The sequence below is a fragment of the Salvelinus alpinus genome, chromosome 27 (assembly GCF_045679555.1).
Source record: "Salvelinus alpinus chromosome 27, SLU_Salpinus.1, whole genome shotgun sequence".
In the NCBI taxonomy this organism is placed as follows: domain Eukaryota; kingdom Metazoa; phylum Chordata; class Actinopteri; order Salmoniformes; family Salmonidae; genus Salvelinus; species Salvelinus alpinus.
Window position 1 is genome coordinate 30,835,101 of NC_092112.1, and position 18,297 is coordinate 30,853,397.

The window sequence follows — 18,297 nt, forward strand, 5'->3', positions numbered from 1 at the left end:
TTGTGGAACAATCTCCAGAGTTCACTGCAGCTAGATGTGCTGGTGCACTCAGGCAGTTTACATTATTGATTGAGGACCTCTATGTAGTTGAATGTGATTGCTTTTATTAAATGTTTATTTTTGTTTATTGTGCTGAATTAAACTCAGCAAAAAAAGAAACGTCCTCTCGCTCTCAACTGCGTTTTATTTTCAGCAAACTTAACACGTGTAAATATTTGTATGAACATAACAAGATTCAACAACAGACAAACTGAACAAGTTCCACAGACATGTGACTAACAGAATTTGAATAATATGTCCCTGAACAAAGGGGGGGGGGGTCAAAATCAAAAGTAACAGTCAGTATATGGTGTGGCCACCAGCTGCATTAAGTACTGCAGTGCATCTCCTCCTCATGGACTGCACCATATTTGCCAGTTCTTGCTGTGAGATGTTACCCCACTCTTCCACCAAGGCACCTGCAAGTTCCCGGATATGTCTGGGGGGAATGGCCCTAGCCCTCACCCTCCGATCCAACAGGTCCCAGACGTGCTCAATGAGATTGAGATCCGGGCTCTTCGCTGGCCATGGCAGAACACTGACATTCCTGTTTTGCAGGAAATCACGCACAGAACGGGCAGTAAGGCTGGTGGCATTGTCATGCTGGAGGGTCATGTCAGGATGAGCCTGCAGGAAGGGTACCACATGAGGGAGGAGGATGTCTTCCCTGTAACACACAGCGTTGAGATTGCCTGCAATGACAAAAAGCTCAGTCCGATGATGCTGTGACACACCGCCCCAGACCATGACGGACCCTCCACCTCCAAATCGATCCCGCTCCAGAGTACAGGCCTCGGTGTAACGCTCATTCCTTCGACGATAAACGCGAATCTGACCATCACCCCTGGTGAGACAAAACTGCGACTCGCCAGTGAAGAGCACTTTTTGCCAGTCCTGTCTGGTCCAGCGACGGTGGGTTTGTGCCCATAGGCGACTTTGTTGCCGGTGATGTCTGGTGAGGACCTGCCTTACAACAGGTCTACAAGTCCTCAGTCCAGCCTCTCTCAGCCTATTGCGGCCAGTCTCAGCACTGATGGAGGGATTTTGCGTTCCTGGTGTAACTCGGGCAGTTGTTGTTGCCATCCTGTATCTGTCCCGCAGGTGTGATGTTCGGATGTACCGATCCTGTGCAGGTGTTGTTACATGTGGTCTGCCACTATGAGGATGATCAGCTGTCTGTCCTGTCTCCCTGTAGCGCTGTCTTAGGCATCTCACAGTACGGACATTGCAATTTATTGCCCTGGCCACATCTGCAGTCCTCATGCCTCCTTGCAGCATGCCTAAGGCACGCTCACGCAGATGAGCAGGGACCCTGGGAATCTTTCTTTTGGTGTTTCTCAGAGTCAGTAGAAAGGCCTCTTTAGTGTCCTAAGTTTTCATAACTGTGACCTTAATTGCCTACCGTCTGTAAGCTGTTAGTGTCTTAACGACCATTCCACAGGTGCATGTTCATTAATTGTTTATGGTTCATTGAACAAGCATGGGAAACAGTGTTTAAACCCTTTACAATGAAGATCTGTGAAGCTGTTGCGTTTATATTGTTTTATTCTGTTTTTATTGTAATGTGTAGAGGGCTCTCTTGTCAAAGAGATTTTTAATCTCAATGTGATTAAAATAAATAAATAAAAGTAACTCATGCAAGCATTAAAATTCGATAAAAAAAACAGATAAAAATACACCTTATGGACCAGCGGGGACTGTGAAGCAGCACAAACATAGGCACAAACACATGCATACAAATGCACGATAACATACGCAGTATACACACATCTACACATGGATTTTGTACTGTAGATATGTGGTAGTAGAGTAGGGCCTGAGGGCACACACTTAATATGTTGTGAAATCTGTTGTGAATGTATTGTAATGTTTTACAAAATGTCTAACTGCCTTCATTTTGCTGGACCCCACGAAGGGTAGCAGCTAATGGGGATCCATAATAAATGCAAATAAATACAAATGCATGGTTAAAACTATAATTTTGATATCCTGGATGGTCAGTCCTTGTATCCATAGCTCTGTGCATGAGTTTGAGAGTAGTTACATTTCTCCAGCCACATCCCTCAGCTGTTCACCATATCAGTGGTGGAGAGGCGATTTGTTATTGTTTGAACTTCAGATTGCCACTTTAAACAACAATGATTTGACCTGATCCCCTGCTTAACCGAGGGTAGGTGATCTAGGATGTCCAATTACCTGACGCACACGTAGAACTGGATATATTTAAAGAGTGGATACATTTACAGAGTGGATACATTTACAGACAGAGATATGAGAGAGGGAACGAGAGGGAGAATGACAAATAGCTATCAAGCAAGAGAATGGGACACTAGAAAGATCAGACAGAGAATGGGACACTAGAAAGATCAGACAGAGAATGGGACACTAGCAAGATCAGACAGAGAATGGGACACTAGAAAGATCAGACAGAGAATGGGACACTAGAAAGATCAGACAGAGAATGGGACACTAGAAAGATCAGACAGAGAATGGGACACTAGAAAGATCAGACAGAGAATGGGACACTAGAAAGATCAGACAGAGAATGGGACACTAGAAAGATCAGACAGAGAATGGGACATTAGAAAGACCAGACAGAGAATGGGACAATAGAAAGATCAGACAGAGAATGGGACAATAGAAAGATCAGACAGAGAATGGGACAATAGAAAGACCAGACAGAGAATGGGACAATAGAAAGACCAGACAGAGAATGGGACACTAGAAAGATCAGACAGAGAATGGGAGACAGAAATGATTGAGAAAAGGAAACATGGAGAGTAATTGAAAGTTGTGAGAGAAGGATTGAGACTGACAAATTAAAACTGACAGCGAGCGGTCGCTCTGTAAGAAACAGTATGCACTATATAGTGGTATGACTCACCGGGGCCCAGCTTGGCCACCGCATAGAGCAGGTCGTAGTTGATGACGGTCGTGGCCTCGTCTATCTGCTGCCAGCCAATGGGCGGTGAGCCGGGAGGGGAGATGAGGAACTGTTTAGAGGGCTGAGGAGGAGCCAGGTGCAGGTTATCACCGTCTGATACTGGGTTCTGGACCTGAGAGAGCGAGAGAGAGAGAGAGAGAGAGAGAGAGAGAGAGAGAGAGAGAATGCGTTTGAATCCGATGTCTCTTAGTAATAGGCTTGAACAAAAACTTAGTCTAGTGAGGTACAGACCCTCATCATCGCCACCAGGCCTGTCATCTTGACTAATAGCTAATAGGCCTAAATTAGTGCAGATCACACACAGATGAACCTAATGTAGCGCAGGTGTAGAAAGACGGCTGAGCGGAGTCCCCACTTCCGTTTTTCAGGGGAAATGGAGGATAGGTTGAAAATACTGTACCCCTGAAAACTGGCAACATCTGCGTTCTACCAACGGCGTTAAGGGTGCATGTAGATCACCAGAGTGCTGTGAAGTGTGCGCCAGCCTCCAGGCAACACAACGGAACATTTGGTCCTGCAGATAATAGGTCTTCTCTAACAGGAGAATAACTCATGGACTTAATCTCTCTTTCTCTCTGCCTCAGCGGAGTGTTTGTGACCCTCATATCCTTTGGGAAAGGAATTAGACAGGCCTATTGGCTAATGTGGAGCAATCACACGCTGCTGCAAGGAGGACAGCACATGCACACACACACACACAAACACACACACACAATGGAGAGGCTTTTAAAGTTAGTCACACTGCAACGGTCACAAAACCTTTTCCATAAACACAGTTTTTTCCCTGAACTATACACCATAACTAAAGCTAGTGTCTTAAGGTGTCCTTTCCTTCCAGCAATAGGCAACAAAACTATCATAAGGGTAAATCAAAGTCCGTCCTGCCTGTTGTACTGTATAAATACTGACCTGGGCGAAGTAGAGTTTGAGCTTCTTGCCCCTGAAGGGTGTTTCGTGCAGCTCTATCCTGGCGCTTGCGGCTGCTTTGGGGTTGCTGAAGTTGATACGGACACGCCGGAAGCTCTTGAACAGCTGGAACGTCACCCGCTCATCGTAGGACAGGAACATAGCCTCAAACATCTCCTGAACCAAGACAATATAGAGAGACAAAAACAAACCACATGAAATTGTGCATAATATGGTTTCAGGTGGTAAATGCCGAAGCTTGAATAATTCAGATAGACATACAGTAAGCCCTGAGGGAGAAAGAGACAGTCAGCAGTGTCTGGGGTGAGGCTCTATATTTATCACAGCCTCCACCAGTCCCCACAGAATCCAGGTAACAACCTGTTAATCATGCACAGGGGATGCTGCATGTCTCTGTGTTGTTTTATTGGGTGCAGTCTAGATTATGTTTTCTGTTGCCGATTCATTAAACCTGGCCAGAGGAGAGAAGGAGCGAGAGAGAAAAGCGAGAGGGAGCGAGAGAGCGAGGAAAAACATGTGTGTGTGTGTTTGGAATCTATCCACTCACTTAGCATTCATTTCCTGCTGCGGGGTAGAGCTAATGAAAGGTGTCTTATCTGAGCATCATCTCCCAGACCTGCCCTGGGCTCCATAGAGAAAGGAGAGAGAGTAGAAAGGGAGAGAGTAGAAAGAGAGAGGGGAGAAGTGTAGTGCTATGGATACAGCGGAAGGCAGAGTTGGGGGAGAGAGGGACGCAGGGTCGAGGAAAGAGGGGAAATAAAGAGGAAAGTCGTTTCCTCAGACCAGGGGGCCACAGTCAGTTCTGGGAAAATCTCCCACAACCTCTGGGCTCTACAGCCTGATCGCTAACACAACATATCTGTTACTGTAGCTATGTCTGTCCTCTATGACCATACCTCATAACCCCAGGATAGAATTCATAGGTTATAGCCAGACCAGGTTATACACAGAACAAGTGTGCAATAGGGATGATTGTGTCAAACACTAAATTCTGTGAATTAAGACACTCAACCGAAAAGCAAATCTCCCACCTCAGTTAACTCACACGACTGGTACTTTCCCCAAATGAGACGTTTGTTCACAATAACAAGCAGGTCTTAAACACAGCATTAAAGACAGAGCAGAGCATATGGCCTACAGTATTTCCCCTCCCTCCCACATGGTGGTGAGGGGAGATGCTGTTCTAGCAGACTCTAAACGAGCCACCTCATTTAGCCAGTAATGAGTGTGAAGATGAACACTTTTAAAGAGATCATCTGCTGCTTAACTGTCCATCTGAAGAAATATTTGCTGTGAATTGATTAGCAGTGCATGTGTAAAAAAAAAAAAAACTTGAACAGGGATTTCATTTATCTCTCTCTTGTTTAAAGACAGCCACTATATCCACATTAGAAGGATCAGCAATAGTGAGACTGCATGGGAAGTTACAGAGAGCGTGTCCATGTACAGTACAATCATTCAATGGATCTTTTGTTAGTCAGTTAATACATTCCGAGCCAAGGAAGATTTTTAGATTCGGCTGTGCTCCATCAAATAAACAATGTGACCACATAACATTGTTTAAAAGACATCTGTTAAAACTAGTCTGACAGAATAGTTCCAAGATGCCACATCTCACTCCCATCAAAACATCTATTCACAACACTTTGAGTCACTCAGATACAATAGTCGTCTATCAGCACGCCTGACAAAGAGAGCGCATTAGCAGCTCGTTATGTCAGAGCCGGTGACAGATGAAAATATGACTTCCTTGGTGGAGCTGGTCTGTAGAGACAGGCAGTCACTTTCCAAACTAGTAAATGTGTCTCAGAGTTTGTTTCCTGTCAGTGTGTGTGAGATCGGTGGCGTGTAGCAGGCTCCCGATGCCTACTAAGTGTCCTGGGAGCTGACAGCTGGGACTGGTATGTGTCTGTCCTGATTGGGGGGCTGGAAATGAGTGGTGACAGCTCAGTTCAGTTTTCTGTACTCCTCCCCTTCGACAGGTGAGGGGGTGTAAAATAGAGCGGTCTGGTGGAGGAGAACCTGGCTCACTGCAGGTGCCTTGGATCAGCACTTTAACAGTTTCCCTCTGCATTGTCGGAGTAGTGGGAATGAATACAGCAGCAAATGTTGCTGCTTCAACGTTTCACCTCGGTAGCATGTTCTTCTGCCTTTCAATAAGCCAGAGCAGTAGGATGACGTTGCCCCCTAGACACTGATAAGAGGTCACGTTTGCATTCCTCTCCCGAATGGTCTAAGCTCAAGATCGAGGCAAACTGCTCCTAGATCTGTACCTAGAAGCAACTTCTAGCCAGAGTTAAGGCTAAAGCAGACATAATGTCCCTCCCTGTGTTGCGTCCAACTCATGAACATTAGACTGGGTTCCCTCTCTGTACAACAATATTCCAACTCAGGTGATGTATCCATCTCCAAGATTCTAGAGCCTCAGACCCACACCACACAGAGGAGGAAAGTGTTTCAGCAGTTGGATGGAAAGCAGCACCAGCAGGGCAGTGTGTGGATCTGAGCTGGCTTAGCATGGAACCTGTCACACATGAAACCTGATCCACCAATCAGTAACATCACCCTCTGGGTCAGGTTTATGTTCCATCACTAGGGCTTTAGCTTACATAGGCCTAATGGCATTAAAATACCTGGCCTGTTCTACTTTAGTCTGTTCCGCAGAGAAGGCATTGTGAGTGTAATTCGAGAATAGATCACATTCTTTCACAAATATGGACAGCGAGGTGAGGAGTGGAAGAAAAGAGAGGGGGGGTTTCGTTGGAGCTGGAATGGAGGGAACATACTGTAGCGTTCTAAAAATACTCTTTCTCTCCCGCCTGCCGACCGATCAATGCATTACCAAAGAGCTGGTGGGCACATTCCTCCTAGTTAAGCAAATGGCTCAGGCACATTACTGGTGGAATAACGCACGTTGCTCAGGAGGAGAGATTGATAAAAATAGCTTCAGAATTATCATTTTTATCAGAATCTGAGAATCTGAGGTAGTTAGTTAGAGAGGCTGAGGCCCTGATGTCATCTGGACGGGTATGTTTGGGAGTGTTAGTGTGTGTGTGTGTGTGTGTGTGTGTGTGTGTGCGTGCGTGCGTGCGTGCGTGCGTGCGTGCGTGCGTGTGTACAAAGATAGTTGTGATAAGGAAAGTATAACCTCTCTGACATCACTCAGATGGGTCATGAGTGTGTGTGTGGGGTGTGTGTGGGGCTAGGTACTGAATGCTTTCAGGACACGTATCACCCTAATGGTTAGTGAGAGTGTGTCCATAACAAACGTATCAAACACTGCGGAGGCTCGAAGACAAATAATGTCAGAAAAGTGATTAGCAAAGAGGGTGTTAGACTGGAGGGGCAGGGAGGATGTGCAGGCATACAGCTGTTGTTAGAGAGGATGACCAGGAAGGACAGGATGGGAGTGAGTAAGTGATGGTACTTCTTGTTAGTGAGATCCATTACTTGTCTGGAGCTGCTTCCAGGGGCGTAGCTAGGTCCAAGGCAATACAAAATACATTGAGGAAATTACAAATGATCTTGCAGAAGCATTACTGTAGTTAAATTTCAATAATTTTTATATTTCAATAATTACTGTAGTTCAACATCACACATTTTGGTTCCTCTCTAGGTTTCTTCCTAGGTTCTTGCCTTTCTAGGGAGTTTTTCCCAGCCACTGTGCATTCCTTGCTCTTTGGGGTTTTAGGCTGGGTATTTAATATAAGCACTTTGTGACAACTGCTGATGTAAAAAGGGGTTTATAAAATAGATTTGATTGATTGATTTGATTTTCTCCTCCAGTGATAGTGAAGGCTGGCAGTAGCCTGGGGCATATTGAGTTTCACTTTGACTGACTGTTACCATATTTCAAAGCAACGTCCCTGCAATACTGAGACATCCAGGTAGAATGCATTAGATATTCTCTACCGTAGTGTGATGTAACATATTACTTTAAGAGCAGGGAAAAGGAATGAATACGACTGATACAACCTCTAGAAACGCCACAGAATCCAACACATTCTGACTGCAGAACGAGAAAGATATGCACACATACACAAGGTGCAGCAGATTATTCATAGCTATGTTTTCCCCATGCAAACTATATATCACTTTGAGAATGACACAGAGTTGACTCGTTAGCGAGACAGGGGATCCGACTACTTTTCCAAAGCAATGATCTGTCCGAAGGTATCAACTGTTATCTAATGTTCTGACGTAGAACCATTCAAGTGTAGTACGTGGATGACAGCAGGAGGAGAGGAGGAAATGTAATCATCTTGCACAATGCTTTGTGTTTCAGAGCTGATGAGTTGGAAAGTGGTGGTGCTCGTGTGGGGTTATATGTTTAAATCAGGTGATGTGAACGGGTGACAGAACAAGGTCAAACGAGACCTACTGCTACACACAGTGAAGTATGTTAAGAGCAAAGCATGAGGTGCCATTTTGCTAACTGTTGCCACGGGGTTATGCAACATCAGCATATTTCAATAAATCTAGCACAAGTAGCACAACGAACAATAACACTCAACATAAACAAAGATGACCTAGAAAATATTACGCTGGATGAAAAAGACCAGTCCATTGAAACTCATTACCCTTCGACAACATTGACACAAGCCAAAGGCAATAGGAGAATTTCTGGGCTAAAATAATGCACACAGCGGAGGTACGCTGGGAATGCAGAGCAGCTTCCAGTATTTCACCGTTCCGACTCGGAGCTGTCCTGTGTTGTGCTCTCTCTGCACTCAGAATGTTAACAAGAAACAGCTTGTGTTCTGTTCCTACATTGTTTTCACTGGAGATTCCAGACACAGCGTTCCAGAACACTCACACAGCATCCCCAACCAGGAGGGACTGACTGGGTGCAACATTCCACTACAGAGGACAGACAGGAATGACTAGGACATGGCTAATTCATCTTAACTGACCTTCCAAGTGACCTGAGGCTTTAGCTGGGTCAGACTGACTGTACATTGCAGATGAGGAATTGAGCACACTCAGTCTTGCTAGTGATTGAATAAATATGCATAAAGTATGCTACAGATGTAGGATCTTAATTTGACCAACCTGTTGCAGGAGAAGAGGGTGAGAAGATTAAGAACTTGAGTTTCTCTTTGGGGAGACAGTGAGGAGATCTGGCATGAGAAAGAGGGTAGCATTGTGTTCCCAAAGAATTGCCCCAGCTCCTTCTAGGCCCAGGACCGAGAGAAATACACAAAGAAAATGTATTCAGCATTTTCCCTGGAGGGGAAAGGCTTGTGCTTGGTCACCACTAGCATCTGTTTAAGGTACCATCTCAGTGTCTTACTCTTCAGATGAGTCTCAGAGGCCCAGGAGGCATGGAGTCTTCTGTTGTCTCTTCCATCTAACATCAACACAGAAGATATATTGCATAACTAGGACCATGAGTGTTTTTGAAAACCTGATTTGACCAGGAAATTGTCACATGGTCTTGACATAACATATGGGTGAATAGGAGTTGACGATGACTTAACAGAGTAATGTGTGCTATGATGCAGAACTGTCATCGTCGAGGCCTGCTGCTCACACCATGACGATGTGACCAACACAATCCTTCCAAGAACAAGGTGAGGCGACCGTACCATAGCAGTGGTTATGGCAACACGCTAAACACGGGGACACAACACTGGTTGTCAACATACTATAGTGTGTTTGAGAGAAATAATAATATTTCACCTTTATTTAACCAGGTAGGCCAGTTGAGAACAAGTTCTCATTTACAACTGCGACCTGGCCAAGATAAAGCAAAGCAGTGCGACACAAACACCACAGAGTTACACATGGGATAAACAAACGTACAGTCAATAACACAATAGAAAAATCTATATACAGTGTGTGCAAATGTAGTAACATTAGGGAGGTAAGGCAATAAATAGGCCATAGTGGCGAAATAATTACAATTTAGCAATTAAACACTGGAGTGATAGATGTGCAGAAGATGAATGTGCAAGTAGAGATACTGGGGTGCAAAGGAGCAAAAATAAATAAATAACAATATGGGGATGAGGTAGTTGGGTGGGCTATTTACAGATGGGCTGTGTACAGGTGCAATGATCAGTAAGCTGCTCTGACAGCTGATTCTTAAAGTTGGTGAGGGAGATATAAGACTCCAGCTTCAGTGAATCTTGCAATTCGTTCCAGTCATTAGCAGCAGAGAACTGGAAGGAAAGGCGGCCAAAAGAGGAGTTGGCTTTGGGGATGACCAGTGAAATATACCTGCTGTAGCGCGTGCTACGGGTGGGTGCTGCTACGGTGACTGGAGAGCTGAGATAAGGCGGGGCTTTACCTAGCAAAGACTTATAGATGACCTGGAGCCAGTGGGTTTGGCGACAAATATGAAGCGACGGCCAGCCAACGAGCGCATACAGGTCGCAGTGGTGGGTAGTATATGGGGCTTTGGTGACAACATGGATGGCACTGTGATAGACTACATCCAGTTTGCTGAGTAGAGTGTTGGAGGCTATTTTGTAAATGACATCGCCGAAGTCAAGGATCGGTAGGATAGTCAGTTTTACGAGGGTATGTTTGGCAGCATGAGTGAAGGAGGCTTTGTTGCGAAATAGGAAGCCGATTCTAGATTTAATTTTGGATTAGAGATGCTTAATGTGAGTCTGTAAGGAGAGTTTAGTCTAACCAGACACCTAGATATTTGTAGTTGTCCACATAATCTAAGTGGGGGGGGGCAAGATGCTGCAGGGGGTGCAGAGCTGTTGGCCGGGGTAGGGGTAGCCAGGTGGAAAGCATGGCCAGCTGTAGAAAAATGCTTATTGAAATTATCGTAGATTTATCGGTGGTGACAGTGTTTCCTAGCCTCAGTGCAGTGGGCAGCTGGGAGGAGGTGCTCTTATTCTCCATGGACTTTACAGTGTCCCAAAACTTTTGGGAATTAGTGCTACAGGATGCAAATTTCTGTTTGAAAAAGCTAGCCTTAGCTTTCCAAACTGATTGTGTATATTGGTTCCTGACTTCCCTGAAAAGTTGCATATCGCGGGGGCTATTCGATGCTAATGCAGAACGCCACAGGATGTTTTTGTGCTGGTCAAGGGCAGTCAAGTCTGGCGTGAACCAAGGGCTATATCTGTTCTTAGTTCAACATTTTTTGAACAGGGCATGCTTATTTAAGATGGTGAGGAAATAACTTTTAAAGAGCAACCAGGCATCCTCTACTGACGGGATGAGGTCAATATCCTTCCAGGATACCTGGGCCAGGTCGATTAGAAAGGCCTGTTTGCTGAAGTGTTTTAGTGAGGAGGGAGAAGTGTTGACAGTGAGGAGGGGTGGTTGTTTGACCATGGACCCATTACCGACGCAGGCAATGATGCAGTGATCGCTGAGATCCTGGTTGAAGACAGCAGAGGTGTATTTAGAGAGCAGGTTAGTCAGGATGATATCTAAAAGGGTGCCCATGTTTACAGATTTAGGGTTGTACCTGGTAGGTTCCTTGATCATTTGTCTGAGATTGAGGGCATCTAGCGGAGATTGTAGGACGGCCGGGGTGTTAAGCATATCCCAGTTTTAGGTCACCTAACAGTACAAACTCTGAAGATAAATGGGAGGCAGTTAATTCACATATGGTGTCCAGGGAACAGCTGTGGGCTGAGGAGGGTCTATAACAAGCGGCAACAGTGAGAGACTTCTTTCTGGAAAGGTGGATTTTTAAAAGTTCAAGCTCGAACTGTTTGGGCACAGACCTGGATAGGTAGACAGAACTCTGCAGGCTATCTCTGCAGTAGATTGCAACTCCACCCCCTTTGGCAGTTCTATCTTGGTGGAAAATGTTGTAGTTGTAGTTGAATTTTTGGTGGCCTTCCTAAGCCTGGATTCAGACACGGCTAGGACATCAGGGTTGGCGGAGTGTGCTAAAGCAGTGAATAAAACAAACTTAGGGAGGAGGCTTCTGATGTTAACATGCATGAAAGCAAGGCTTTTTCGGTTATATAAGTCAACAAATGATAGCGCCTGGGTAATAGGAGTGGAACTCGGGGCTACAGGGCCTGGGTTAACTTCTACATCACCAGAGGAACAGAGGAGGAGTAGGATAAGGGTACGGCTAAAGGCTATAAGAACTGGTCGTCTAGTGCGTTGGGGACAGAGAATAAAAGGGGCAGATTTCTGGGCGTGGTAGAATAGATTCAGGGCATAATGTACAGACAAGGGTATGGTAGGATGTGAGTACAATGGAGGTAAACCTAGGCGTTGAGTGACGATGAAAGAGGTTTAGTCTCTGGAGGCACCAGTTGAGCCAGGTGAGGTCTCCGCATGTGTGTGGGGTCTGACAAAAGAGCTATCTAAGGCATTTTGAGCGGGACTGAGGGCTCTACAGTAAAATGAAACAATAAGAACTAGCCAAGACAGCAGTAGACAAGGCATATTGACATTAGAGAGAGGCATAAAGCAATCACAGGTGTTGATCTGGAGAGCTAAGACAACAACGAGTAAATGGCGATAAATGGGCAGAGCGGGTCAGTTAGGTACATACAGGACCTGGCTCCGTGTCGACAATAAAGGGTTCAGGCCAATTGGCAAAGGAGGTATTGTAGCCCTAGAATTCGCTGGTATATGGGCCTAGCTCGAGGCTAGCTCAAGGCTAGCTGGTGCTTGCATCGGGACAGAGGCGTTAGCTAACAGTAGCCACTCGTTTACTGCTAGCTAGCTGCGATGAGCCGGTCTAATGATCCAGAGCGGCAGGAGTCCGGTGATGTGGTAGAGAGAAGCAGTCCGATATGCTCTAGGTTGATATTGCGCTGTGCAGACTGGCAGGTGTTGTCCGAGCTAAGGCTGGCTGGTGACCGAGAAAAAGGAGAAGACCGCTAGCCGTGGCTAACAAAGACTAGTAGCTAGTTAGCTGGAAAGCCCCTGATGGAAGTTCCAGTTATAAGGAATAAAAATAGCAGATCCGTACCACATTGGGTGAGGCGGGTTGCAGGAAAGTATATTTAGTTCGTGGATAGAAAGTGAGTTTAAGATATATTCGAAAAAGACCGGCTATTTACACGGGATAAGACACGGGACAAGACAATGACAAACACACACTTCCTACTGCTACGCCAATAGAACACATCCATCATGTAGAGGCTATCAAGATTACTATGCTTACTGGAAACAAGAGGTTTCTAACCTCAAGGGTATTTTCCAGGTCTTTTCCTGGTTAAATAAATAAAAGATCCAACATATACAGCCTGAGAAATGTCACTTCCCATGAAGTAGCAATCAGAGCTTTTAAACATCAACTAGCAACAGGGCCCTGACAATTCTCAGGCTCACAAACAAAGACCTATTTGTACATGAGCACGCACACACACACGCGAGCAGAGGTAGCACAGTCCAGCCTGTTCGTGCGGGCGTCTGATGGATCTAAGTGCCCTTAGATATTAGAGAGCTATAAAGGTGAACAGTGAACATCCTCATAACTGCCATCTGGTGTTTGTAGTAGTCATGCTGTTAAAACTAAATGTCAAGATGGAGGGGCCCATTCTCAAATCTATTAAACTGCGTTCCACAGTTTATGTGCTCCAATTATGGAAATAAATATCCTAATGAAGCAAAGGGCTCCGGATGAGCGTAAAAGCAAACGAGAGGGTGAAAGGAGAGGGGATGGTGGTTCGGTGGTGCTACAGCTATCACGGACAGTCAATGGGAGAGAGAAAAATAATGTGTTGTGTAGGAAGCCTGGGGATAGGCCAAGCAGCAGCCCTGGTTTCTAAACATCCAACTCTCTCTGACGTCTACGAGTAAAGCCCAGTAAAGCATGACATTACCACTGAGTGTTACGTTCAGAGGACACACCAACACCACTGCATTGCTATAGTGAAGCCCACCCCCACCAATGATAACAAGGCATCTATAAATAGGCTATAAATAGGCTAAGTCAGGGGTCTTCAACCTTTTCTTACCAAGACGAACCGGAGACCCAGGGACCCCATCATACATTAGCGAAAAAAATAAATGAACTTGTGATCAGGTGAATGATATCATCAGGTATATCATAAAATGAATAGATTTGGTAGATCGGTTTTCCTTATTTTGACCTCCCCACATTATAATTGGAAGAGGAAATGGAAACTAACAGCCTATTAGCTAGAATGGTAACTCCAAAAACATTTTCGCTAAGAGCATCGGTTTAGTTGGTTAAAACAAGGGTTAGCCATGTGTTGGCAAAAATGAATGTGCAAGTCAAGAAAGCTTACCAACAGTCAGCATCACTTACTGGACTGGTAGCCTATTCACGGCTGCTTTTTCAAAGCCTATGTCAGATACTCTAGTGAGTGTAATTGGCTCCAATGAGTGTAATTTGCTCAACATTAGGAGTTGAGAAGTTGACATCACTGGAAAGATACAGTATATTCTCCTCTTTTTTACTGCAGGTATGTAATAAAAAAATGTGTTTATTCTGTTGTTGCTAGTGATATTCATAAAAACAACGATTAAAAATAAAAGCTATTGTTTTTTATATATTTTGTATTTTTATTTGATTTTTTTTGCGGACGCCCTGCAGTACCCCCACGGAACTCCGGTTGAATATCCCTGGGCTAAGTGAGTGACAAAGGGAAGTGCCACTCAACTGAACATTTCTGTTGACACCTCTCCTTGAGCAACACACAGATATATCTACAGCAAACCAGGAGCACTAAGGACGACAGGACAGACCGCTCCTCATCAGTATGAGAAGCACTCTATCCAATAGGAAAACAACAGCTCTCCACTGGAATAACATTACAAATTAAATGGGGCTGTGTTAGAGGAAGGAACAAAAGTGATCCAAGGTGTTGTGTTTTTTCCACAGCCGCCTTTGAAGGCGATGCGGTATGCGTGTGGATATTTAAGTAATTACAGTGGTAAGCTACCAGAGCCAAACAAGCATGTTTACTGTTCACTTACTGGCATTAACCTCATCAATCCCTTCATAACAGGGGCAGCAGAGGAGAGGAGAACAACTCAACATGAAACCAGACTCACCTTTAGACTCATTCACAGATGAATGTCAACTTTAACAACACAGGCTTTGGCTTTAATCACATACAGACAGACTAGGAGATGAATCAGCCAGAGACTAAAGAAACAGAGGCCAGAATACAGGGTTTTTCTGTTCTCCCTTCCTTTTAGGGGAAGAAACTATAATTCATCTTAAACACATCCAGACTCTAGACTCTCAGATTGCTCTTTTTCATGTTGAACCTTGACCTACAGCCAAAAATAGCTCCTGCGTTGTGTAAGCTCGTGTAAGGAATGGCCATGTTTTAACCAGGGCAGGAAATTTCACATAGTAAGCTTGTGGGGGAGGAAGGATTGTTGATAACATCCCCTATCCATCCATCCAGTCATTTTACTGCAATGTGATTTTCCATCTTAGAGGAGAAATTGAACAAGTCGCCCATTAGAGCTGGCATGGATAGATTTCTCAAAGGTTAATGAATTCTCATTCATTAAATCACCACACGTTATTACAGAACATTGTGATTGGTCAGGCTTTATGGAAATGGAGGTTTTATCTAACCACTGCTCAGTACAACGAGATAGAATATCTAATGTGTAACGATAGTCTAGCTCTTCCTCGGACGAGGAGAGGCGAGAAGGATCGGAGGACCAATGTGCAGCGTGGTAAGTTTCCATGATTTAATAACACGAAAACAAGACACTATACAAAATAACAAACAAACTAACCGTCACAGTCCCGTGTGGCACAAACACTGACACAGGAAACAACCACCCACAAAATCCCAACACAAAACAAGCCACCTATATATGATTCTCAATCAGGGACAACGATTGACAGCTGCCTCTGATTGAGAACCATATTAGGCTGAACACAGAAACAGACAAACTAGACACACAACATAGAATGCCCACCCAGCTCACGTCCTGACCAACACTAAAACAAGCACAACACATAAGAACTCTGGTCAGGACGTTACATAATGTCTGTGCCAGGTTAAGACTGTCCATAGTAACATTCCTAACTTCTCTAATTGAGCCCCTCTTTCTCGGTTCTCTTTCTCCTTACCTTTTAAACACCCAACTAAACAGAGAATCCAGTTATAGAGTGTAGAATTCACACAATGGGACACTAAAGAGATGCAATATGAACAAATGCTGGCATCACAGTTCCTTTATCTATCATTGTGGAAGATCAGAAAGAACAAAACTACAGTATATTCAAAAAGAGCTAGACAGATGTGAATGCTTGAAATCAAAGTGATTCTTCATACACTGGCTGAATAGGAATGATGATGAATGGACTTCTTGGGATCATAGTAATAGTTGTATATAGAGACTCGTACAACGCTGTGTACTACTCCCTTCACAGAACAGCGCAAACTGGCTCTAACCAGAATAGAAGAGTGGGAGGCCCCGGTGCACAACTGAGCACAACTGAGTTTGAGAAACAGACGCCTCACAAGTCCTCAACTGGCAGCTTCATTAAATAGTACCTGGGACTCCAGGATGCTGGCCTTCTAGGCAGAGTTGCAAAGAAAAAGGCATATCTCAGACTGGCCAATAAAAATAAAAGATTAAGATGGGCAAAAGAACACAGACACTGGACAGAGGAAGGTGAGTCCCGGAGTCGTCTCTTCACTGTTGACGTTGAGACTGGTGTTTTGCGGGTACTATTTAATAAAGCTGCCAGTTGAGGACTTGTGAGGCGTCTGTTTCTCAAACTAGACACTCGAATGTACTTATCCTCTTGTTCAGTTGTGCACCGGGGCCTCCCACTCCTCTTTCTATTCTGGTTAGAGCCATTTTGCGCTGTTCTGTCAAGGGAGTAGTACACAGCGTTGTATGAGATCTTCAGTTTCTTGGCAATTTCTCGCATGGAATAGCCTTCATTTCTCAGAACAAGAATAGACCGATGAGTTTCAGAAGAAAGTTCTTTGTTTCTGGCCATTTGGAGCCTGTAAATCGAACCCACAAATGCTGATGCTCCAGATACTCAACTAGTCTAAAGAAAGCCAGTTGTATTGCTTCTTTAATGAGCACAACAGTTTCCAGCTGTGCTAACATAATTGCAAAAGGGTTTTCTAATGATCAATTAGCCTTTTAAAATGATAAACTTAGATTAGCTAACACAATGTGCCATTAGAACACAGGAGTGATGGTTGCTGATAATGGGCCTCTGTATGCCTATGTAGATATTCAATTTTAAATAATCTGCCATTTCCAGCTACAATAGTCATTTACAACATTAACAATGTCTACACTGTATTTCTGATCAATTTGATGCTATTTTAATGGACAAAAAATTAGCTTTCCTTTCAAAAACAAGGACATTTCTAAGTGACCCCAAACTTTTGAATGGTAGTGTATATCCACAACATCGGGAGCAGACTGTCTGTCGGTCTCTGTCCGTCTGTCCGACCAATCACCAAGTCTGAACATTAGCTACTCATTACCCCCTAGCGTCAACCACCTTCACATCACTCCAATCATAACCTCATCTCTTCAGTCTCTCTGCCTCATCTTCTATCAGAGGATAGTCTAGATTTCAGTATCTTCTATATTTTAGATGATTAACCCAGTTGAAGATGGTGGTTGGGAGAGCAGCCAGACCAGAGAAGCCGAGCAGCAGACAGTGATTCATTAAACAAAACATGTGGGTCCAATGTGATTGGAGGAGTAATGATCACTCAGACACTGCCTCCTTTCCTAATCACTGACTATTTTGGGATCAATGGATGCACAGTAGTGTGTGCATGAGTGTGTGTGGGTGTGTGTGTGTCTTACGCAAGTAAATGATGAACATTTGAGAGTGCCAAAAGTAGAAGAAAGCTGCAGCATCTTGCTGTGCAATTCAACACACTTCACCCTAAAAATGAAACTTGTTCCAACACAAATCAAAGTAATGGTAAAAAGGCTCTGACAAAAAATGAACACCAACTGCATACAGTGCATTCAAATAATACCTCAGTGTTAAAATCAATACATCAAAGGTTTGTTGTGCATGTACAGACAGTAATACAATCAGAAACAGACAGTACAGGTTAGCTGGGCAGCTAACCTGTACTAACCTGTACACCTTGTCAACTACACTAGGCATGTGCATTGGCAGCAGGTAGCCTAGTGGTTAGAGCGTTGGACTAGTAACTGAAAGGTTGCTAGATCAAATCCCCGAGCTGACAAGGTAAAAATCTGTCGTTCTGCCCCTGAACAAAGCAGTTCCTAGGCCATCATCGTAAATAAGAATTTGTTCTTAACTTCTTTGGGGTAGGGGGCAGTATTTTCACGTCCGGATGAGAAGCGTGCCCAGAGTAAATGGCCTGCTACTCAGCCATAAAAGCTAGAATGTGCATATTTGGATAGAAAACACTCTGAAGTTTCTAAAACTGTTTGAATGATGTCTGTGAGTATAACAGAACTCATATGGCAGGCAAAAACCTGAGAAAACA

At 44.3% G+C, this 18,297-nt stretch overlaps 1 protein-coding gene across 2 annotated transcripts in view; it reads right to left on the reverse strand.

Moving 5' to 3' along the window:
• LOC139556355 (calcipressin-2-like) overlaps positions 1–18,297 on the reverse strand; it is a 102,650-nt gene that overhangs the window by 39,491 nt on the left and 44,862 nt on the right. For both annotated transcript variants that reach the window (XM_071370232.1, XM_071370233.1), the window contains 2 exons: positions 3,893–4,066; positions 2,924–3,095 (listed from right to left, as the gene is read on the reverse strand). In XM_071370232.1, coding sequence (XP_071226333.1) covers positions 2,924–3,095; positions 3,893–4,066 — 346 coding nt within the window. The remainder of the gene's footprint in view (positions 1–2,923; positions 3,096–3,892; positions 4,067–18,297) is intronic.